The 24,827-nt window shown below is 39.2% G+C and overlaps 1 protein-coding gene across 3 annotated transcripts; it reads right to left on the bottom strand.

Moving 5' to 3' along the window:
* Window positions 1-672: 672 nt before the first annotated feature.
* LOC136997977 (uncharacterized) lies at window positions 673-21,294 on the bottom strand. Of its 3 annotated transcripts, XR_010888531.1 has the most exons (4): window positions 19,391-21,294; window positions 17,833-18,657; window positions 5,842-6,080; window positions 673-993 (listed from the first exon to the last, which is right to left on the bottom strand). XR_010888531.1 is itself a non-coding variant. In XM_067349597.1 (2 exons), the coding sequence occupies exon 2, from the start codon at window positions 15,734-15,736 to the stop codon at window positions 10,559-10,561; it is 5,178 nt and encodes a 1,725-aa protein (XP_067205698.1). In that variant the 5' UTR covers window positions 15,737-18,657; window positions 19,391-21,294; the 3' UTR covers window positions 7,748-10,558. The 3 variants fall into 3 exon arrangements, 1 of the variants encoding a protein (XP_067205698.1); XR_010888532.1 differs by lacking the exon at window positions 5,842-6,080; XM_067349597.1 differs by lacking the exons at window positions 673-993; window positions 5,842-6,080 and having other exon boundaries at window positions 7,748-18,657.
* Window positions 21,295-24,827: the final 3,533 nt, after the last annotated feature.

Raw genomic sequence — 24,827 nt, 5'->3', positions numbered from 1 at the left:
CGACACAATTAGACGCCATAAGAAACGAAAAACTTATAAATTGCAAAGATCTAAGCTCCGCGTAGCAAAGAAACATCGGAAATCGAGTCAACTTTCACAGAAGCAATTAATAGCTTTCGAAGCATTAATTTCAGAATTGATAGATATTCCCATTCAAGCAAACGCATATGACATTTTACGGGACATCGAAGACAGAGATAGGAAAGAACAAATAATTAAATCGGAACATCATAATATTATCAAACCGGAAATAATTATAAACTCTACAATCGAACAGATAACTCTTGAAGATAATATAGCTGAAATAGATTTCTATACCGAACTAAAACTTGATTCTACGACGCCAGCATTTATAAATTACGACGACTTGTCTACTTACGTACAACATACAAGTCAGATTAAAATCGATCCATTAGAATCCGAATTACAAGAAGTCCTTCTCACATTGACGACTCCACAATTAATAACTATTGATGATATAATAGAAGAATTACACACCGATAACCAAACGACAGACCGCGTAATTGATGGAATTTATAATACTTTAATCGCGAATAAAGGAAACTCAACTATCAACGTACAACCGACGTGTAGTACTTCTGCCGATGTTAGCCCTTATAATTCGATCGCAGGTGTAGCAGGAAAGTCATTTACCGACAGTTTACCGACGTATAACGTACCTACAAACAACGATTTTGATACTCTAGCAGTGGACAGGGAAGTGGAATATTATATAAGTAAATTACAACTCTATTAATTTTATTTCGTTTATTGATACAATAACCGTCCCCGTTCTCGCACTCACGGACCGCCTCTACCTTCTTAAGCTCTCGAGTCCCGAGGTATTGCCGGCCCAGCAGGTAGCCTCAAAAATTGAGAGCACCCTTATTCTGCGTGACTGAGGTACACTCAGATAAGAAGAACCTAACGGAGTCCGCCGAGGCACGACATCCGTGTAGGAAGTAACGGTCGAGCATCGAGGTGCATCGCCATCTGCAACATACAAAACAATAGATACATTAAAAATAAAATTGGTGGCAGCGGCATACTATCGCGAGACGTTACAGCCGGGTTAAAGATAAAATTGGTGGCAGCGGTGGGATGACAAAAATTAAGAAAGGTTAAGGCTGAGAGTGCTTGACAGGTGGGATGACAAAAAATTAAGAAAGGTTAAGGCTGAGAGTGCTTGACAGGTGGGAGTGCATGACAGGTGAAATTGAAAGAAAATTTTGAAAATATATATACAACGATGCCTATTACGCGATCACATTCTTCGAACCCTCCGTCGGAAGGTGGCCATGAAACAGAAGGAGGAGCGAAAGGAATGATTGCGGCCGAAACAGAATTTATAAATCAACGATTAGCTGAAAAGACAAAATTACTTCAAGAACAGGCCGAAGCAGTGAGACAGAGACATGAAGAATTAGAATTGATGCGACGCGAAGTCGAACAGAGGAGACATACTATCGAATCACCTTTGAGAGATAGAATGGAACAAATAGAACAAGCTTTAGCTTCACTGGCGCGATTACCGGAACAAGTGAATTTATTAAGCCGAAATATTTCTGCTCTCCAAATTTCAGGAAATAATCAAAACGACCATACAAAACCAATTGTATCAGGAAACAAGAGTCCACCCAGAGAAATTAACAGAAATATCGAACAATTATTTTCTCCATCAAGTCAACACGCGCGAATGAATCAAAATTTGCCGACGGATTTCTCGTTCCCCATTCGTCTCAAAGATGTCATCGATTCCATTCCGAAATACGATGGACATAAAATGTCAGTATTTCATTTTTGTAAAATATGCGAGAGAGCACTTAAATTAATTCCGCCACAACAAGAATATCATTTGGTACAATTAATAATGAACAAATTGCAAGAACACGCCTACGCTGCTGTTGAAGGCTCCGAATACATAACTGTGTTTGAAATAACTCGACGATTAAGAAAAATTTTCGGTCCGAATAAATCTACAGATCAATACCGCGGTGAATTAGCCAACATTTATATGAAGCCGAACGAAAGCCTCTTCGATTATATTGAAAGAATTAAAGAATTACGAACTGCAATTCTCGATGGAGAGACCACAGAATCTGGATTTATAGATGAATCAATAAAAGACTCAATTGAATTAAGTGCAAGAGACAGTTTCGTAAACGGACTTCCATCTGATCTTTTAATTCGAGTGAAATTGGAACAATATTTTACTTTAGAAGATGCTATTACTACAGCGATTCAACTCTCTAAAACCTTGGAAGCCGAAAACATGCGAAAGCGCGCTCAATATCCTAAAACTAATACCCCTCTTCGTGCAGATATTCCTTATAAACCAAGGCCAGTAAATATTACCGCCCCTGTTATGGATCAACAATTTAGTTCGCGTCAAGTACCTTTTATAAAACCATTGATCCCAGGACAATCAGGACCGAATGCGCCTATTGGAAAAATTTGTTTCTATTGCAAGAATCCAGGTCACTTTATGAACGAATGTCGCAAGTTAGCTTACCGACGTGCTCTTGAGAGAGGCCAGACAGCGCCTCGAAATAATTCGGGAAACGCATTGAACGTCCCGGAAACAAGCGGTGCCCGCCGGGATGCGGATCAATCAGGGCGCCCTCCTGCGAATCTGACTATCTTCAAGGAACCAACAAACCCTCCACATACATCGCACGAATGAATACAGAAATTAAAACTAATTACTGTCCAATGGTGACCCTCTCATCTCCGCAATTAAAGAAATCTTGTGTATTTATGATCGACTCTGGCTCTAGAATGAATCTCATTAAACAAAGCTGTATCAACCCTCTCTCTCTATGGGAAGACGATAAAGTACATCTTCTTCAAGGAATATCATCGAATCCTGTCGAAACTTTAGACTCTATATTTATAATGCTAATGGGGAAGAAGACGCTTTTTCATGTTATATCTGACACTGTGAGATTTACTCAAAACGGCATATTAGGAAACAAATTTCTCAAGGATCACGCCGCAACTATTGATTTCAAAAATAATTGTCTCAGTTACGATAACAATCTGATACCTTTCACTGAAATTGTGAACATTCATATCGACGGACGCACTGTATCTCCATTTTACGTAAATATTACTAATCCTGAAAAACAATATGGCTTCATACCCGGCACGACACTGACAAATGGCTTGTATTATGGAGAAGCAATCGTTACTAATATTAACGGTAGAGCCTATTTACCGATAATCAACACATCTGAAAATAATTATAAGATAAAGATACCCTCTATAGAATTGGAAAATTTCGATATGATAACTGATCATGTCGAAATGGGAGCACTGCATCTTGAAAATGATCCATTAGATCTAATGAGTCTACGAAATCTTGAAAATAATACACTGAATCATGAAAAACCTCCTGCTGATCAAATTGCCGAGACCCATGGGCACACGGTAATTGACTCAGACACTACTGTTATCCAAGGACAAACAGTAGGCAATTCTACGTTAAAAAATGAGTGCGACAATACTCTCAAAATGGAAAAGGAAAATTGTCATAATCTTGAAACACTGAATCTTGAAACTCTGAATCTTGAAAATACGCTGAATCTTGAAACTCTGAATCTTGAAAATACGCTGAATCTTGAAACTCTGAATCTTAAAAATACGCTGAATCTTGAAACTCTGAATCTTGAAAATACGCTGAATCTTGAATCTCGCAGCACTGAAACCCAAGGGCTTGAAGTGACTAATCTGGATACTGCTGTTACCCGAGGACGTACAGTAGTAGGCTCAATATCTCATTCTGAGTACGACGATACTCTCGAAAGGAAAAAGGAAAATCGTCAAAATCTTGAATACAACTTCGATGGAGATAGCAATATAGAAAATCGCCTCCATTCCATTATTCAGTTATTACGACTGGATCATCTAAACGCCGAAGAAAGGCATAACATTATTTCGTTGATATCAGAACATACAGATAGATTTCATTTACCCGATGAAAAACTCGGAACTACTAATTCTGCTAAACACTTTATACCAACCGTTAATGAAGTGCCAATACACACTAAGCAATATCGATTTCCTCCGATACATAAAACCGAAATCGATACTCAAGTACATAATCTATTGCTTGATGGACTAATCGAAGGCTCCACATCACCATACAATTCCCCTGTATGGATAGTGCCAAAGAAACCCGACTCATCTGGAAATAAACGATGGAGAATGGTTATCGATTATCGAAATTTGAACGAAAAAACTATTGGTGATGCTTATCCGCTCCCAAACATATCTGATATTCTCGACCAACTTGGATGTGCAAAATATTTTTCTGTACTAGATTTAGCTTCTGGATTTCATCAAATTCCTATGGCTCAGAAAGATGCACATAAAACTGCTTTTTCCACACCATACGGACACTATCAGTTCAAAAGAATGCCATTCGGATTAAAGAATGCCCCCTCTACTTTTCAAAGACTTATGGATAACGTACTCTCTGGATTACAAGGAAATGAATTATTCGTGTATATGGACGACATAGTCATTTACGCTAGATCTTTGCAAGAACACAGAGCAAAATTTAACAGACTCATGCAACGATTACGAGAAGCGAACTTAAAAGTTCAGCCGGATAAATGTGAATTCTTGCGTCGCGAAGTAAGCTATTTAGGTCATATAATCTGCTCTGACGGCGTCAGACCAGACCCTGAGAAAATTAAAGCTATAATGGAATTTCCCAGACCAAAGAACGCAAAGAATATAAAACAGTTTTTAGGCTTGGCAGGATACTATAGAAGATTTATAGAAAATTTTTCAAAAATTGCTAAGCCATTGACCGATCTTCTAAAGAAGAACGCAGATTTTACATGGCAACCAAAACATGCAGAAGCATTCGACACGTTAAGACAATCTTTATGCTCAGAACCTATACTTCAATATCCTGATTTTAATAAACCGTTTAACTTAACGACTGACGCATCTGGATACGCAGTCGGTGGAGTTCTTAGTCAAGGAGAAATCGGAAAAGATTTGCCGATAGCATATACCTCTCGGATATTAAATAAAGCGGAACAAAATTATTCTACTATTGAAAAAGAATGCTTAGCTATTCTTTATTGCGTAAATCATTATAGACCATACTTATACGGGAAGAAATTTACAATTATTACGGATCATAAACCTTTAGTATGGCTCCACTCTATTAAAGACCCCTCTTCCAGATTATGGAAATGGCGTACTAAATTAGCTGAATACGAATATGAGATACAATATAAAAAGGGACGATTAAATAGCAATGCAGATGCTTTATCTCCATCTACAGAATCCATCTACAGAACCTACATTACCTTTGAGAACAATTGAAAACGAAAACGAATCTTCTTCCGACGAATCGATATTTTCCGCACCAACAAAGGAAGCTGTTAAGGATATTCCTCAAGAAAAAACTATAACTACTTCTGATGATCTTCCACAATCTAATCAATCTCTTTACCCATACACAACTATTCAAGAATATAACGCGGACAGCGATGACGACACTAGTGAAGATGATAACGATGATATTGACGAAGAAACTCTTGACAATGTTGACGATGACACTCAACCTCTTCAAGAAATATTTGATCAAAGGAACGTGCCGTATGAACGAATGCATAATCAACCTGAAACAGAAAAAATTGATATAGTTGAAACAAGAGAAAGCTTAATGAATAAGTTGGATAATCATGTAATCTTTATTTATTTAAACGGAACACCCTTTGACAATGGTGCCAAGGAATATGCTAAAAATAACCAATTGCCTGAATACCAAAATCTTAATTTTGAAAGAGCAAACGTAAAAATTCTCAAGAAAAAATTTACCTTAATTTCTCTGCCTATAAAGTTCAATGATAGAACTCTTATAGAATCTCAAACATTAGATAGCTGCATACAATCCCTCGTAGATGTAATCAGAGAATTAGAACTCAACTCCTTCAGTATTAGTAAAACAGATTACTTTGATGACTTGCCATGGTCTTACGTAATATCTCGAATAAGGGCACATTTATTGGAAACATCCATACGTATTACAGTATGTAGAAATTTGATACAGACTCCTACTGAAAAAGAAAGAGAAGCTCTTATAATAGAAAATCATTCATCTGCTTATGGAGGTCACAAGGGAATTACTAAAACTTACAATCGCTTACGAACAAATTATTACTGGAATACTATGAAAAAGGATATACAGAAATTTATTCAAAGATGTCGCAAATGCCAATTAAAAAAATTAACTAGAATAAAGATTAAACAACCTATGGTTATTACGGATACACCTGGCTCTGCATTTGACAAAATTTCTTTAGACATAATGGGACCATTACCCGTTACTCCTAGAGGAAATAAATACATATTAACTATTCAAGATTTATTGACTAAATATCTAGTTGCAATTCCATTAATTGAAGCAACATCGGAATCAATAGCCGATGCTTTTATGAAAGAATTCATTTGTATATATGGAGCCCCGAAAGCAATTCTTACTGACCAAGGAGCAAATTTTCTATCCGCACTTATGCGAAGTCTTACGCGCAAATTCAATATCCAACACTTTAAAACTACAGCTTATCATCCTCAATCAAATGGATCTATAAAACGTTCTCATCACGTAATAATGGAATATTTAAAAACGCAAGTAGAGAAGGAAGAAAATTGGGATTTATACATTAAATTAACTATGTTCTCATATAATACTAGCGTTCACGAAGGAACAAATTACTCGCCATTTGAACTAATTTTCGGACGGATTGCTAGATTACTTTCAGCACACCCGCCCATTGAGGAAAATTTAGAACTCACATATTCTGATTATTTGACAAATCTATTTAACAAATTACACGACACACAGAATGATGCACGAGAAAAGCTTATCAAATCCAAAGAAAGAAATAAATATTACTACGACAGAAAGACGAACCCTCAGAGATTTGAAATTGGAACTTATGTATTTTTGTTGAAGGAACCACGAAAAGGAAAGTTCTCTGCACAATATGTCGGACCTTTCCAAATTAAAGAAATATTGGATCACAATAATGTTAGAATAACGATTGGCAACCAACTTCGCACAGTACACACGGACAAATTAAAAGTCGCTCATATTGATCCTGGATAGTTTTGAAATATTAAGAATGTTGAGACATTATGTTTTGTTACAGATGTATTATCATCGTCAACGGCCTCATAAACTTAACTTTGAGCCGCCGCCAGCAACGACTTCTTATCATATTCTACGATTTGCATGGTGCTGCAAAATAAAGGGATATCGACACCAAGACGAAAAAACTTTTATCTGCAGAAAGTGCTACTACGAATTATCACAGGTTTTTTGCTTAGACTAGAACATTATAAGCGCGCGCTTCGCGCGCGCCATTGAGCTTTTCATTGTAATACCTGGTCTACAATAGAATCGTAATTAAGTTGCAAGTTATAAGAAATTGACCAATAATTTAAATTAATTGTTATATATTAATCAATTAATTAATATGTATTAATAACACGAATAATATGCAAAGAACAATGACGTGGTTCGAGGACTCTCTTAAGGATGATGCAATTGTTGTTATGTTGCTCGGGTAACAAAAACAAGACACATCATCGCAGTCATCTAAAATCCGCTACAGACGACGCATTGAAGATTGAGATTAAAGATTGAGAATTTAGTCAATCAATAAGAAGCAATATTTGTTTGCTTCTTTCTGATTGGCCAAATACTTAATCTTTAATCTAATAGCTGGTGTCAAGAACTTTCCAAATTACTATAATAAAATATTTTTTCATTGAGTATTTTTCAAGTTATCATGAAGATAATACATGGTTACTTTTAACAAAAAGTACATTATAAATTACACATTTTGTGTTAAAGACAACTAAGCATTTGCTTTACATCAATTAATTCGTTTTATTATTCTGTGCATAAAAGTATTAGAGTAAGATTATCGAAAAATAAATATTTTACGAGATATTTTATATTTTATATCAAAATATGTTAAATAAGGGATAATGATAACTTGAAAAATACTCCATGAAAAAATGTTTTATCATAGTGTTTCGGAAAGCTCTTGACACCAGTTATTAGATTCTGGAATCAAAAATAGAGTGTTTCATTTAAAATTTTAGAGTTAACTTAATAGAAGTTTTCAAGATCACTGAAAGATCAAATGAATATCAGCATTATCTGTCTCCCTTCAAACCCTATAACTATTGTTTAAAATATTTTTTCGTATCTTGCATATTTTTCGAGATATTTTGCCTGCGACAATTAAAATGGGATATTCTGTATAATCTTTTTTTAAAAATTTACAGGAAAAGAGAGATTAAACATATATTTCTTTATATACATAATTTTTAACTTGTTTATTTTCGCGTTGATTACCAAGATTAACTTTCAATGCTTGCCAAGAACGTACTCGTGAAAAGACAACATAAAATTGCCCATGATTAAAAACATCTTTGCGAAGATCTATTCCTACTTTGTCAAATGTCTGTCCCTGTGATTTGTTAATTGTCATAGCAAAAGCTAATTTTATTGGAAACTGTCTTCTTTTAAAAGTAAAAGGATATATATTTTCGCAATATAGCGTTATACGATTCAAAAAAACAATATCTCCTACTTTATCGCCTGTTAAAATTTTACATTTCAATAAATGATCAGCAAGTTCTATAATCATTAATCTAGTGCCATTGCAAAGACCTTCATTAATACTAAGATTTCTAATCAACATAATGATACAATTCGGTTTTAAACGCAATTCATAAGGAGGAAGACATGACGGAGATAAAGTATTTAAATATTCTGGTAATAAAATTTCACTAAAATCGCCATTATCACAATTTTCAGTACTATCTATACTTGTATAAATTCGTTCTTCAAACGTATCTAATAATTCAACAACTCTTTTATTAATTTCATCAACATCGACATTTCTTGCAGAAAGTATTGCACATTTCGTCATTTTATTAAATTCTTTATTGCGTATTAAATCACCATATATATCTTCTACAATATCGGCATTAATGTTTGTAACACAACAATCTGGAAGTTGTATATTATCATTAGAATCATTTAATATACCATTGTAACGTCTCGCGATAGTATGCCGCTGCCACCAATTTTATTTTTAATGTATCTATTGTTTTGTATGTTGCAGATGGCGATGCACCTCGATGCTCGACCGTTACTTCCTACACGGATGTCGTGCCTCGGCGGACTCCGTTAGATTCTTCTTATCTGAGTGTACCTCAGTCACGCAGAATAAGGGTGCTCTCAATTTTTGAGGCTACCTGCTGGGCCGGCAATACCTCGGGACTCGAGAGCTTAAGAAGGTAGAGGCGGTCCGTGAGTGCGAGAACGGGGACGGTTATTGTATCAATAAACGAAATAAAATTAATAGAGTTGTAATTTACTCATATAATATTCCACTTCCCTGTCCGCTGCTAGAGTATCAAAATCGTTGTTTGTAGGTGTTCGCGATCGAAATGAGACTCCGATCGGAACAGAGAGGTGCCGGGTGCGCTCAGAGAGAGCGAAGGGTAAGATTAGCGGCAAGGAAAGAACGGAGCAGCGAAAGGAACGAGAAGGAGAGAGACCGCTGGCGGTCGCACGAACCGGCAACCGAGCGAGAGAAAGAGAGCGAAATGGAATGAAGTAAGCGAAAAGTGAGGACCCGCAGACGCGGGGAAACGGATCAAATCGTATGAGCGCGATAAATGTTTGTAGAGCGATGATACTTGCAGAATAATGCACTTTATTGTCAATAATTAATCAAACGAAATTAACAAAAGTTCGCTGGCGATTAAGCCCGTCGATTACGTTCACGCGACAAGCGTCTAAATCTCGCAAAAAAAGAAAAGATTCGAGAAACAGCTGATTTCGAAGCCCGAAGTTAAGCTTTCGTATGCTTAAGACGAAAAATGAGAAAACTAATTACTAGCACTCAGCGACTTGAAGCGTCTTCTCACGCGGAATTGAAGAAAGCTTCTGGTTTTGCAAGAATGACCGAGTGAAACGCCTGTCCGGTTGATCGGCTTGCGACCGCCTTTTTCACATCGGAGAGAGGGCCAGATGATCGATGATGATTCGTGCAGATCTAAACTCAAGCGCTAGAGAGGGGAACGCTATCTCTGATGATTTTGAAATTTTCGTCTTTTCAACGTTTCTCTCGTGGCCTTCGCTGTTAGAAGTAAAATAAAAACAATAGCAGCGGCTCACTCGAGATTGTTTACCGAGGCATGTTTTTCCGCGGCGAACGCTAAACATGGTCATATTCTGCCTGTTAATGTGAATTTGTTACAACGTATACGATAACGAATTATAAAGACAAATTATAGAAATATATGACGAAAAAGAAATTATAAAAACGACATAACGCACGCAGCGCGAAGCTCGATCGTTAACATACCGCCCGCCTTGAAATGATCGTTTCGAAAGAATGACGGTAATTATACATCGCAGCAAACAAAAATTTTATAAAAGTTATTTTACAGATAGAATGATCATTTGATGGAGGCGATCAGCTGTTATCTCAAGAACTAGCGCGTTCTAATTTGTCGACTCCATGTCGATCGGTAGAAGACATATTTTTACTAACGGTCGTTTGTACTCGCCGGAGATGGTTTTGACTGTGACAACACGCGTGAGGTTGTCAGGGCCCGCATGGCACTCTAGAATGCGCCCTAGTTCCCATTTGCACGGCGGGAGCAATGAGTTTTTTAGCAGTACTAATTTGCCGACTTGAACAGAATCTTTGGCTACTTGTCGCCACTTCACCCGTTGTTGAAGCGTGTTTACATAGTCATTTTGCCAAATTTTCCAAAATCGCTCCGTCAGCTGTCGCACTAGTTGCCATCGGGACAGACGATTCTCGTTGATTTCCAGTACTGATTGTTCCGGAGGCGTAGTCAAGGCCGATCCTATTAAAAAGTGGCCTGGCGTGAGCGGCTCGTAATCGTCGACGGTATCAGTAAGCGGGGCGAGAGGCCGAGAATTTAGACATGCTTCGATGTTACAGAGCACGGTAGCGAATTCTTCGAAGGTCAGAGTGTGAGACCCAACTATCCTACGGAGGTGGTGTTTTACGCTTCGGACACCTGCCTCCCAGAGCCCGCCGAAATGTGGAGCCGATGGAGGAATAAAACGCCATGTTACATTATCCGTGGCCGTGCGATTTAGAAATTCAGGCTCGCGAAGAGCCGCTCGGAAGGCTATAGATAACTCGCGCTCGGCCCCCACGAAAGTAGTTCCGTTGTCGGAGTACATGGACTCTGGAAGTCCTCGTCGTGCGCAAAATCGAGAGTAAGCTCCTAGAAATGCCGAGGTGGCATAGCCCTCGACGACTTCTAGGTGGATAGCGCGAGTCGCCATACATATGAAAACGGCGATGTACGCCTTGTGTGATTTAACGCCGCGGCCGGACATCGCTCGAATTGAGACCGGACCGGCGTAATCAACACCGCAATGCAAGAACGCGCGTGCGGGAGGCGCGACTCGCACCGTCGGCAAGTCGCCCATCAGCTGCGTTTGCGTCGCCGCCTTTTCTCGAGTGCAGACTATGCACTGATTTATCACCGCTTTTACCACGCTTCGAGCTCGGATTATCCAGAATTCGCGACGCAATGTTGCGAGCGTGAGTTGAGTGCCGGCGTGAAGGGATCGCAGATGAGCGTGATGAGCTAGGAGCGTCACCAGTGGATGCGACGCGAGAATGACGGGATGTTTGCGTGGAAGGGCAATGAGAGCGTTGGACAACCGCCCGCCAACGCGAATTAATTTATCTCTGCCCAAAAAAGGATTAAGAGAGAGGAGTCGGCTCTTTGAGGACAGGGCCTTTTGATTTTGTAGCGCCTTTCGATCTACTGGAAATAATTCCTCCTGAACGCGCTGAAGCCAGAAATCTCGCGCGGTTCGGCATTCGCTCGCCGAAAGGGCGGATGGAGCTTCATTGATCGTTACCTGATGCGTTGCCCGGTGACGAAGCCGATGAGCGAAGCGCATGATGTACGCGGTAACGCGTATGAGTTTAGGCCATGAGGAGTAGCGTTTCGATAGATCCCACGGCTCCGGTGGATTTACTACATGAGCGGCGGCGCAAAGTCGCTGTTCGAGAGGCGCTTCGGACGAAGAGTCAACCAGTGCGGGCCATTCAGATGCCGGAAGACGCAACCACGTTGGTCCCTGCCACCAAAGTTTGTGGGTAGCGAGCTGGCTACCGAGAATTCCGCGAGATGCGCAATCGGCAGGATTGTCCCCGGTTGGAACATGCTTCCAGGAGGCAAATGGAATCCGGGATTGGATTTCGGACACGCGATTTGCCACGAAAGTTTTCCACCTCGACGGCGGTTGATTCACCCACGCAAGCACGACGGTTGAATCCGTCCAGCAATGACATGAAGCTGTGGTGAGACGGAGAGAGTTACGCACGAATTCCATCAACCGAGACAGAAGGACGGCCGCGGCTAGCTCCAACCGAGGAATACTTAATGATTTGATCGGCGCGACTTTTGATTTTCCGACAAGCAACGCGGAAGTTATCTCCCCAGAGATGGATGTGAGCCTAAGATAAACGGCGGCGGCGTAAGAAGTGGTAGACGCGTCAGAGAAGCCGTGAAGCTCGCATTCCATTGTATCGGATCCTTGCTGTATCCAGCGAGCGAGTCGCTGCCCGTTTAGGTCGACCAGCGACGTTTTTATGGACTCCCACTGGCTTACCAATGTTAATGGAATAGTTTCATCCCAGTCCACTTTAAGCTGCCACAATTTTTGCAGAAGGATTTTGGCTGAAATTGTCACGGGCGTGCTCCAACCGAGTGGATCGAACAGCTTCGCGATGGTGGATAAGATCGCCCGTTTTGTGTTTGGAATCGAGAGAGGAAGTGACACGCGAAATTCGAAGACGTCCGACGCCGGATTCCAGCTGATACCGAGAATTTTTATGTGCTCATCATTTTGTAGAATTTTAGAGCAAGCTAACCCGTGATTTTCGACGGCGATGTCGCTCAATAATTTTGACGAGTTGCTGACCCACTTTCGCAATTCGAACTGACCTCGGGCTAACAGTGTGCACAGCTGTTCGCGTATTTGTCGAAGCATCGGAATGTCGTCCGCCCCGAAGAGGACATCATCGACGTAAATATGATCTTGGAGCACCGAGACCGCCAAGGGAAACGCATCTCCTTCGTCTTGAGCAAGCTGACGAAGCACGCGAAGTGCTAAAAAGGGCGCCGAAGCCGTACCGTATGTCACCGTGAGCAACTGATAAGCTTGTACGCTGTGGTCGTTATCACGGAACCACAAGATTCGCTGGTAGTCGACGTCGCGAGGATCTACTCGTATTTGGCGATACATTTTTGCGATATCGGCGGCATAAACGTAGCGAAACTGTCTCCATCGTAGAATTACCGCCGCTAAGTCGGTCTGCAATTTCGGACCCGCGAGCAAATGATCATTTAGCGTCGATCCATTCCCAGTGCGGCTCGAGGCGTTAAACACGACGCGCAAGTGCGTGGTAACGCTGCTCTCGCGAATAACCGGGTGATGCGGAATGTAAACACATTGCGCTGAGTCGTGCCCGGGAGACGTTATGGTTCGCATATGTCCCATTCGCTCATACTCGCTAAGAAAATCACTGTATTCCGCTTTTAATTGCGGATTTTCATTGAAGCGTCGCTGCAATCCTTGCAACAAGCGCTTGGCGGTCCCATGCGAGCTTCCGATTTCGATCGGAGGGCCTCGCTTGAATGGGAGACGCACGATGTACCGACCGTTCGAATCGCGCGAGTGCGTCGACACAAAATGCTCCTCGCACTGCTGCTCCTCGGGGCTGAGTAGTGTCTGGCGCGGCAGCTCCTCGATCTCCCAAAAATTCTGGAGAAGCTTATCGAGTGATAGATTGTTTGCGCAATGCTGGACGGTGACGTGACGTGAGTCCTCACGAGTCGCCGTCGAGCCCGAGATGATCCATCCAAAGACGGTATTTTGCGCCACAGGTTGGCCGCTTTCGCCCTTTCGCACGCCCTCGAGAATTAGATTAGCATAAAGATCGGCGCCTAAGAGCAGATCAATTGGATCTGCGCTGAGAGGATCCGGATCCGCGAGAGAAAGATCCGCGAGATGATCCCAATTGACGGGAGAGACCGCAGGCGACGGGGCGTAGCTCGTCAGCGACTTCATTATAGACGCGCAAATCTCGAGGGCCGGCTTCGAGTTGTCGCAGGGAGAAAGAATTATTTTTGCGGCGAAACGACAAGAGCCAGCGTCGAAGCTTCCGACGCCTGAAATGGCAACCGGTGCGCGAACGCGGCGCACTTTTAGGATCCGCGCGAGTCGTTCGGTCATAAAAGTTATTTCCGAGCCTTGGTCGATTAATGCTCGAACGACGATGGCGCGACCTGATGCTGTCCGAGCCTGGACTTTAGCGGTTGCCAGCAACACGTGAGGTCGCGAAAGAGTTTTGGTCGTCATATTTAATACAGCAGCAGTCTCAGCGGTCTTTGCTTGCGCATTGGAATCGAGCGGGCTGGCTGTCTCGACTGACGGAGAATCTGCATTAAGGTGTAGCATCGAGTGATGCTTTTGCTGACACGTGCGACAGGCGTATTTGCTGGGGCACGACTTTACTGCGTGTTTTGCGCTCAAGCAGTTCATGCAACGGTTGCTGCTTTTTATGATTTCCGCACGTTGTATCGGGTTTTTCTTAATAAACTGCGGACACTTGTTGATAAAATGAGCCGATTTGCACAGTGGGCACGAGATTGCGGACGTTGCGGACGCCGTCGCGCTCGTTGTCCTTTGCGACCGTGCTTGTTTCGTAGCGCTTGGAGGCGCCAATTCCTCGAGAGCGCGAGCGCGAGAGGCGATGAAGCGATCGAGATCTGCGTATGACGGAATAGCCGTTTCGTCCCCCCCTTTGAGCTTCCACGCTTTTCGCGTAGCAGGATCGAGTTTTTGAGAGACTGTATACACGAGGAGATCGTTCAGAATGTCTTCGTATGATCGCTTGAGTGTTTTTAGAGACGCGATAGCTTGATTGGCTTTATCTCGTAGTTCGTTTAATTCCGAAGCTGACTCGCGTGAAACACTCGGGAGATTACACAGCGACGCGGCATGAATATCGACCAAGCGACGTTTATTCTCATAGCGCGACACCAGAGTTTTCCAAGCGATCTCGAAATTGTCGGCTGTTACTGGAATGTTCTTAATCGCGTCCAGAGCGCGCCCGGTCAAGCTCGAGGATAAGAAGTGCATACGCGCGAACGCGGACAAGTCCTTATTGTGGATAATGAGCGACGAAAAACGATCGCGAAAACTTTCCCATTCGTCGTACTTGCCCGAAAACGGTGGAATGCTGATGGGTGGTAGATGAGACAGCGAAAAGGCTGATGAAGACTCACTGGCGCGATGATTTGCCGAGGTGGAAGTCATCGGCGGTTCGATCTCCTCGAGACGCTCCGCCATGTAGTCCAGAGTCTCCTGATAGACGTCTTCGTGTGTGTCGAAAAGCTGACTCCGGAAGTAGTCGACCGACTCTCGCTTTGCTTCTGGCACGGCTTGCAGCAACGATGAATGCGTATCAATGCACTGAGCCCATGTCTCTTTCAGGGCGGACACTCGCGATCGTATTTTTGCGGGTGTGTAATTGTTTTTCCCGACCTTTCGAAAATTGTCAAGTGACCGGGAGATTGAATGAAACAATGCTTGCTGTTTCGCTAACAGTTCACTCATGGTGATATACGAATTGTTCCCCTTTGTCCAGTCACTTTAACGCGCCGCACTGATTGCCCTTGATCCGGCTCGAAGGACCAAATTTATGTTCGCGATCGAAATGAGACTCCGATCGGAACAGAGAGGTGCCGGGTGCGCTCAGAGAGAGCGAAGGGTAAGATTAGCGGCAAGGAAAGAACGGAGCAGCGAAAGGAACGAGAAGGAGAGAGACCGCTGGCGGTCGCACGAACCGGCAACCGAGCGAGAGAAAAAGAGCGAAATGGAATGAAGTAAGCGAAAAGTGAGGACCCGCAGACGCGGGGAAACGGATCAAATCGTATGAGCGCGATAAATGTTTGTAGAGCGATGATACTTGCAGAATAATGCACTTTATTGTCAATAATTAATCAAACGAAATTAACAAAAGTTCGCTGGCGATTAAGCCCGTCGATTACGTTCACGCGACAAGCGTCTAAATCTCGCAAAAAAAGAAAAGATTCGAGAAACAGCTGATTTCGAAGCCCGAAGTTAAGCTTTCGTATGCTTAAGACGAAAAATGAGAAAACTAATTACTAGCACTCAGCGACTTGAAGCGTCTTCTCACGCGGAATTGAAGAAAGCTTCTGGTTTTGCAAGAATGACCGAGTGAAACGCCTGTCCGGTTGATCGGCTTGCGACCGCCTTTTTCACATCGGAGAGAGGGCCAGATGATCGATGATGATTCGTGCAGATCTAAACTCAAGCGCTAGAGAGGGGAACGCTATCTCTGATGATTTTGAAATTTTCGTCTTTTCAACGTTTCTCTCGTGGCCTTCGCTGTTAGAAGTAAAATAAAAACAATAGCAGCGGCTCACTCGAGATTGTTTACCGAGGCATGTTTTTCCGCGGCGAACGCTAAACATGGTCATATTCTGCCTGTTAATGTGAATTTGTTACAACGTATACGATAACGAATTATAAAGACAAATTATAGAAATATATGACGAAAAAGAAATTATAAAAACGACATAACGCACGCAGCGCGAAGCTCGATCGTTAACAGTAGGTACGTTATACGTCGGTAAACTGTCGGTAAATGACTTTCCTGCTACACCTGCGATCGAATTATAAGGGCTAACATCGGCAGAAGTACTACACGTCGGTTGTACGTTGATAGTTGAGTTTCCTTTATTCGCGATTAAAGTATTATAAATTCCATCAATTACGCGGTCTGTCGTTTGGTTATCGGTGTGTAATTCTTCTATTATATCATCAATAGTTATTAATTGTGGAGTCGTCAATGTGAGAAGGACTTCTTGTAATTCGGATTCTAATGGATCGATTTTAATCTGACTTGTATGTTGTACGTAAGTAATCAAGTCGTCGTAATTTATAAATGCTGGCGTCGTAGAATCAAGTTTTAGTTCGGTATAGAAATCTATTTCAGCTATATTATCTTCAAGAGTTATCTGTTCGATTGTAGAGTTTATAATTATTTCCGATTTGATAATATTATGATGTTCCGATTTAATTATTTGTTCTTTCCTATCTCTGTCTTCGATGTCCCGTAAAATGTCATATGCGTTTGCTTGAATGGGAATATCTATCAATTCTGAAATTAATGCTTCGAAAGCTATTAATTGCTTCTGTGAAAGTTGACTCGATTTCCGATGTTTCTTTGCTACGCGGAGCTTAGATCTTTGCAATTTATAAGTTTTTCGTTTCTTATGGCGTCTAATTGTGTCGATAGTCTTTGTCATTTAGTAGCGCGTTAATATGTCAAACGGAAGAAAATAATGTATCACTTGGTTAACAGACAATTATGAAAGTAACTTACTTGGTTCTCAATTCCGTGGCGTTGATCTTATTCGCTGTGATTGTAAGAATTTCAATTATCGTATATCGTGATCAAAATAAAAGGAATTTAATATATAGAAAAATTATGTTAGTCAGTGTAAATGCGCGTGTGCGTACGTAATAAAAGATTAAAGTTAGATAATTTTGTCACTCCGTTTCTTGATGTAGAAATTTTATGTTAACTTGTACGATTGGGTTATGTTCACCATTGATTCTCATGTTTCAATTAATTTGCATTTATTTGTTAGTGCTGATTTTACAATAAAGGATTCCGGACTTACAGATTTTTGTTTTGATTCCGCTGTGTTCGCTCGGTTTCTTAGAGTACGATGTTCCTGTTGATCGGTCGTTGACTGACTCGTAGCTGCTTCCTGATGATGATGATCCGTCGGCTGAGAGGAGAGGTTCCCGTTCTGATGTGTCTTCTGTTGAGTTCCTTGGTTTCTTGAAATTTAGTAACGGCTTCGTAAGTTGTTGACTGGTAGATGGTGTGACGTCCTAACGTTTGCGGTAAGTATTTATTAATTTCCTTTTCTTTTCAGGAAATTCTGTATAATGTATCCCACCGCTGCCACCAAATTTATATGTGATTGGTGACCCTTTAGCGGTGGGTATTTATAAATTTCCTTTTTTTTTTAGGAAATTCTGTATAATGTATCCCACCGCTGTCGACAATTTTATATTGTGACGTAGTAGGTAACGTTAACGGTAAGTATTTATTAATTCCTTTTCTTTTCAGGAGTTCGATGAACCGAAGGAGAGCGGTTCCCACCAGACTCACCAATTTCATACGAAATCCCTTTTTGTTTCAGGTGATCCTGTATAGTGCACTTTACCGTTTCCGTCACTGATGATGTTACCAACGTTACATATAATCCGCCGCTGCCACGTTCCTAGAGGTTACGTTGCAACGCGGTATCGTACGTCTTCAGGAACAAGAGGCCCTTGTCGTCGAGACGATGGTTACCCGTTTCTTGAAGACTATTAATGTGGATAATTCTAAGGGGCGCTGTCACCAGTTTTATTAATGTGGTTTGCTCCACAGGTGGTCACTGGAAAAATCGCGGAGCTGCCGTCTCTTGATTTGGACGTCGCAGTCGGTTTTCCTAGGATATGTGTGTATTTTTTACATTAAAGAGAATCAGGTAAGTATCGGATAGTTGGAAAACTTTTGACACTGACTGTATTTTCCACGGTCACGAAAAACTTTTATTACAGACTGTACCGTTCAGTCACTATCAGGTATGCGGATGGATAGAGAAATTGACAGACCGACCGGTAACCGTAATCTCTATTTGCGATAACTAAAATCTTAATAAGATAAACGCGCACTGATTCGAAGTCAATCTTCACTCACTTAAAATAAAATTATTAAAATAATATTCTCATTAATATTTTAATATAGAGTGATAATATATTTATTCAAATAAGTATAGTATATGAGTATAATATATATGTGGGTATCAGTATAAATGTGTGTGGTATAACATATGTTTTATATTGAATATTCTTAAGTAATTATAGAATAATAATAATTAAATATGCAAGTTAAATGTGAGTACATATAAGCATATAATGTATTACATAAAATATCAATGTATTCGTAACAATGTTAATAACGTATATAATGGTATTAACAAAATGCAAAATAATAATAATATGATCTATTATTTCCATCAAATCGTATTCCTTGAATCGTTTCAATTCTCTTAGTCAATTATATTTAATTCCGTTCTGTTTCAATATGTTTCAACTCTCTTAGTCAATTATATTTAATTCCGTTCAGTTTCAATATGTCTCAATTGGACATTAAGTTAATTAATTCTTTGTAAGACTTACGTTTTCTTTCCTGTCCTCAAAGTTATTCTCTTAGTACTCTTCCGTACTTTATGTTGAACCTGTAGTTCGTCTTTCCTTCAGCTGCACAAGCACTGACTTTAATACTTTATAATTCACGAGTATAGAAAATCTACCTAGTACTGAAACTCTTTCTAATACTGGTTGCAGTTGTCTCTAATATTGACTGAAATGTGCTCCTATACTGCCCTATACTGCCCGCAATGTGCTGGGGCACGCGCATATATGGCTTTTGCCCACTCGTTCAGTGGAGGGGTGTTACGCTTGGCTTACAATGATTGGATTAAAGTTTCAATGATGGGAGAGTCTCCGCCTCCTATCTCGTTGGGATTCTCCAATGAGCGGTTGAAGGTGTATTGGAAGGGGCTCCTATCGCTTATCTGCATATTAGTTACATAGGCACTTGCTATCTCTTGAGTCACTGGTAGGGGCATTTGCACCGCCTCCGATGACTGCATGTTCTTATCTTCTTCGGTACTTTCCCTGTCATATCTTATCCTCTTGCTGTTATCTTTATCAGCTCTGATAAGGTTATCTTCTAATAACTTTCCTCGTCTTATCTTTATCTCTTGAAATACATATTATCTCTGATGATAGGTGAGTGGAGTGGAATGGTGAGTCGCCATCGAGTCGCCTCCTACGTCACCTTCTAATAACTTTCCTCCTATTATCTCTTCATATGTCTAGCCATCGCGTCGCCTCTTGCTCCTTTGGCGGCTTGCGAATGGGATGAGTAAATGCGTCAGTTCTAGATATCTCCCGACGACTTTTATATTATCTCTTCCTTTCGTTCTTATCTTTCATAAATTATATTTCCTGCCTGTAGCGGCATTCAAGTGGAGTGAGTTACCTTCGCATTTTAATAACTGCCAATCATTAAAATAGAGAGGATTCACGTCTCCTCCACTTTATTTTCCTTTACCTTTTATTTTATTATAGCGGCCTCGGGCCCAATTATTATTTCTTATATTTCCTTTTATTATTTCTTTAACAAAAGTGATTATAGCGGCCTCGGGCCCAATGTGTGAATATCTGTCGGTGTTTCTCGCCACCGATTGATACTCAACTTTTGTAACCAAATACCTTTTAACGTTTCTCGCCATTAATTGATATTTAGTCTTATCGATGCTTGATAAGTAGCTTGCCAGCGTTTCTCGCCACTGACTCATGAATATCTTTCAGCGTTTCTCGCCACTGATTGATACTCGCAGCTACTTTACTTAGCAAATATTCGTCAGCGTTTCTCGCCACCGACTCGTATCTACTATTAATTTGACTATTTATGCCGAGTAAATTCCTAAGCAATTTAATCGCAATTTTAGTCAAGTGTGATGTTCTCTCAATATACTTTATTTCAATTTATCTTCCTCTTATTGATTTATCGACTAATTGAGATATAGTTACTGATAGTTTTTTCTTTTTATTTTATTTTATGTATTTCTCCTTTAAATTTTCTTTGATAAGTCGATGAAGTTCGGGGCCTTTTATGCCTTGCCAAATAAGCGTTCTATTTTTATGTAAGCGTTTCTCCTCTGAACGAGTATTGTCTGAATTTTAATTGAATATATTTTAGCAAATTTATTATTCGTAAGTCGTAAAAAGAATAAATGATGGATTTGATAATAATCATATTATTTTACAAGAATTATTACTGTAAAAATCTTATCTTAAGATTTTTCAAAATTTTCATAATTAACTGGTTAATGTGTTTATATGAAAATTTAGCGGGACGTTACAATGGTATAATTCTTCCTTGCCAAATTCCCATAAATAATTTCGAGTTCCATAAATTTTATGTTAAACTTTGAAGTAGCGATTGGTTGATATAGTTGTAGTGGCAGTAAGTTGAATAAATTTTAATGTTCAGCTTCAGTATGGATTCTTGATTTCTTCTTTATGCACTTCTTGCATTATTTTTCTATGTTCTCATTTCGCATTGCTCGCGAAATTCTATGTTCTTATTTAGTGCTTCGTTAAAATTCTAAGTCCTTAGATCGTGCTGCTCGAGTTTTTCTAAGTTCTTATTTCGCATTGCTCGCGAAATTCTATGTTCTTATTCGTTGAATATGGCTTCCCGACACTGCTGATTCTTTCGTACTGCTGCACTGCTGATTTTTTCCATACTACTCTCTGCTGATTTTTTCCATACTACTGCCTGCTGATTTTTTCCATACTACTCTCTGCTGATTTTTTCCATACTACTGCACTGCCGTGCCATCGGGTACCCTTTTTATAGGCAAAATAGGCGGGACTAAAGAAGACGTGAGGCGCGTGTCAAGGTTGATCTTTGTTCTTCGCAGTTCGATGCGTGATCGACGATGCTTCGCAGTTCGATACGTGATCGGCGATGATATTCCTTTGTCGGCGAGTTGCATCAGTCGACCCTTCTCTGTGTTGAACTATATGCGTGATTTCGTAGAACGTCGCTGGACCTTCAATTTCTTTCGTCGCATCTCGGATGTTTTATCTTGCAGGTGTTCATGAGTCATCGTATTAGCGGACGTCGATGTGTTCGATGATCTATTTTATGTTCCGATGCGAAATATTTTATATCGTATTTCCTTATTTACAAACAGTTATTAACATTTTAACATCATCTTGTTTGGATATTAACATTGCTCATTTTCAGATTCACAACGACATATAAGTTTGATCTTGGAAAAATTCCGTATTCCGCACTTAAAATTAATTATTGTTTATAAATTGTTAATATTTAACTTATTTTAACGGAATTTCATCGCATACAACAAAGCGCAACACTACAAATATATAGCTGTAAGTGTGTACAATAATTATTTATTATATGCGAGAAATTTATATTTATACTAATAATTCGGAAGCATCGACAGTGTATCTTAATTAAGAATAAAAAGATATATAGTTCTAAGTAATAATATATATTAATTTCCTTATCCTATCTTATGCTTTATAATATATATATATATAACAATAAATAATTATTTTTAATAGATTCATAAAAATATTCTTATCTTATTCGCCTTCACTCGTTGGTTAAGTATTTCAAGTCAGTTGGTCGTTTAAAGTTAGCTGTGAAAGGGTCTATAGAGAGACATGTATAGATATATATATATATATAGCATATGTGAAAAAGGCGATTTTGTTTCGAGGGCTACAGGTTAAGTGTTAGCACTTAGGTCGAATCTTTTCACGTAGGCAACTTTCATTTTACGGCTTCTGACGAAGGGAATTCAAATTGGGCCTTCATACAGGCTCTTTCATAGAGTTGCACTTTTAAGGTAGTACTATAAAGTTATACTACAGCTTTAATTAGTCAAGTTTTTAATTAGAGTTAATTAGTAAGATATTATTGAAGAATATTGGGTGATCCCGTATTTAAAAGTGGTTCTCAAAGTTTGAAGTCTGTAGTTAATTTCACTTTTGAGTTATTCGCGATTTTGTGTGAAATATGGATTTATAGATATAAGTGCGAAAATAATTTTAGATTCCGTTATACTTATCGTAGGACGTTCGGGATTGATTCTATTAAATCGGCGTCGTGAATTTACATATTATAGTCTTTTTACAAAAATCAAAATATTGTTTATTGTTATTTTTATACCAAAAAGGTGTTTATTTTATTTTTAAAATAATTAATTTAAATATTTTTTCTTAATTTCAATAACTAGTCCTGATATAGTTTGTCGACAAAATATTACTTTTAATTTAATTGTTTTAATAAATTTTCTATTCAACATTTTAAGTGTTCAGATGGGCTTACATATAAGAGTGAAATTATTTTTATATTTCTTTATACTCGTCGTAGGACGCTCAGGATTGATTCTATCAGATCGGCGTCGCGAATTTACATACTATAATTTATTTATAAAAATTAAAATATTATTTATTATTATTCTCATACCAAAAAGGTGTTTATTTTAAATTTAAAATAATTAATTTAAACATTCTTTCTTGGTTTCGATAACTAATTAATATACAGTTCATTGACAAGATATTATTTTTAATCCAACTGTTCTAGTAAATCTTTTATTCAATAATTCAAATGTTCAGCTCTTGTGCTTGCATTCACAGGTACAGTCTGAGCAAGTATTATTTTTAAACCAATATAATTGCTTATTTCTCGTTTGTTATTCAATTATTTAAAAGTTTTACCAGTTTATTAATTTAGAATTAATTAATTATTAATTTATTTCAACAAATTTATACGGTTTATTAGGGTCAAAATATTAAATTAAATTAATTCTTAGCGGACACTTGTCGACCGGCTTTAAGGCGGCTATACCACGCTGCCAGAGGGCGGCTAGGTAAGTCACTTGTTGCTTGCGTGCATGCAGAGAAAAAGTGTCAAGAAATATCAATTTTCTTTTGTAGTTTTCCAGAAAACGGTAAGTTATTGAAAATTTTGACTTTTACCATTATTATTGTTATTTTTTATAGATTATTTTAACGCATAGTGGTTTTTCAAAAATGTCGATATCTCGCGAACGGGACGTCGTAGCGATGTATTATAAACACTAATAACCTTAATCCAGCTTGAATATTCGAATTATAGAGTTTTACTAAAAATTTTGAGTTTGCTATAAATTGGAAACGTTTAGAGATAACTATTTTGAGTTCGGTCCGTAAAGTTCGCTTTAGTTGTGAGATTATTCTGGCAATAAAAAGTTTTGAAAAATTTAAATTTTAAAATTTTTGAGTTTTTTTAAAATTTAATAATTTGTTTTATTTTCAGGTAAATTCAATCTAGAGGCATTACTAATTCGTTTTTGATTGTTTTCAGATTATCAAGGCCATGGAACAGAGAGTGAATTTGCAATTGACTGCTTACATCGAGCAAGGGGAGGAAGGAATGGTCCTGTTAGTCGGCACACTCGTGGAGCTGGAGGATAGATATCGAATGGAGCTCCGGCACCCTGAGGACGTCTACCGAGGGGAAGCGCGCCTATTTTTTGAGGCACTGGGAGCCTTCACACGGGGATTTGAGGAGCAACTCCGGTTCCCGGTGGAGGAACTTGCGAGGGCCCAAAATCCTGAGCCTGCTGAGGGACTCGTTGAGCCGGCTCAACCAAATTTTTGGGAGCGCGCCCGAAATTTAATTAGAATAATTATTCGTTTTATTTTTTAATATATATATTTTTGCTTTTACTCGTTTTATTGTATTTTATATTTTATATTGTATACTTTTTCATATATCTTTGTATTTGTATATATATATTTGCTTTTTTAATTATATTCATTTTATATTTTATATTATATGTTTAATTATTTTCTATTTTTTATATTTAGTATTTCCTAAATTTTTTATCATAATATTTAAAATATATATATGTTTACATTACTCAAATGAATTAGTTCAATCACCTTTCTCCAATAATATTAATTTTGCGTTAGTTTTAAGCGCGTTAAAATTAAATTTCAAGTAATTGTAATATTGTTGAAG

This window comes from Linepithema humile, chromosome 1, assembly GCF_040581485.1.
Source record: "Linepithema humile isolate Giens D197 chromosome 1, Lhum_UNIL_v1.0, whole genome shotgun sequence".
In the NCBI taxonomy this organism is placed as follows: Eukaryota; Metazoa; Arthropoda; class Insecta; order Hymenoptera; family Formicidae; genus Linepithema; species Linepithema humile.
Note: the sequence above shows the minus strand (reverse complement) of the source record. Positions and strands in the feature narration are given on the sequence as shown.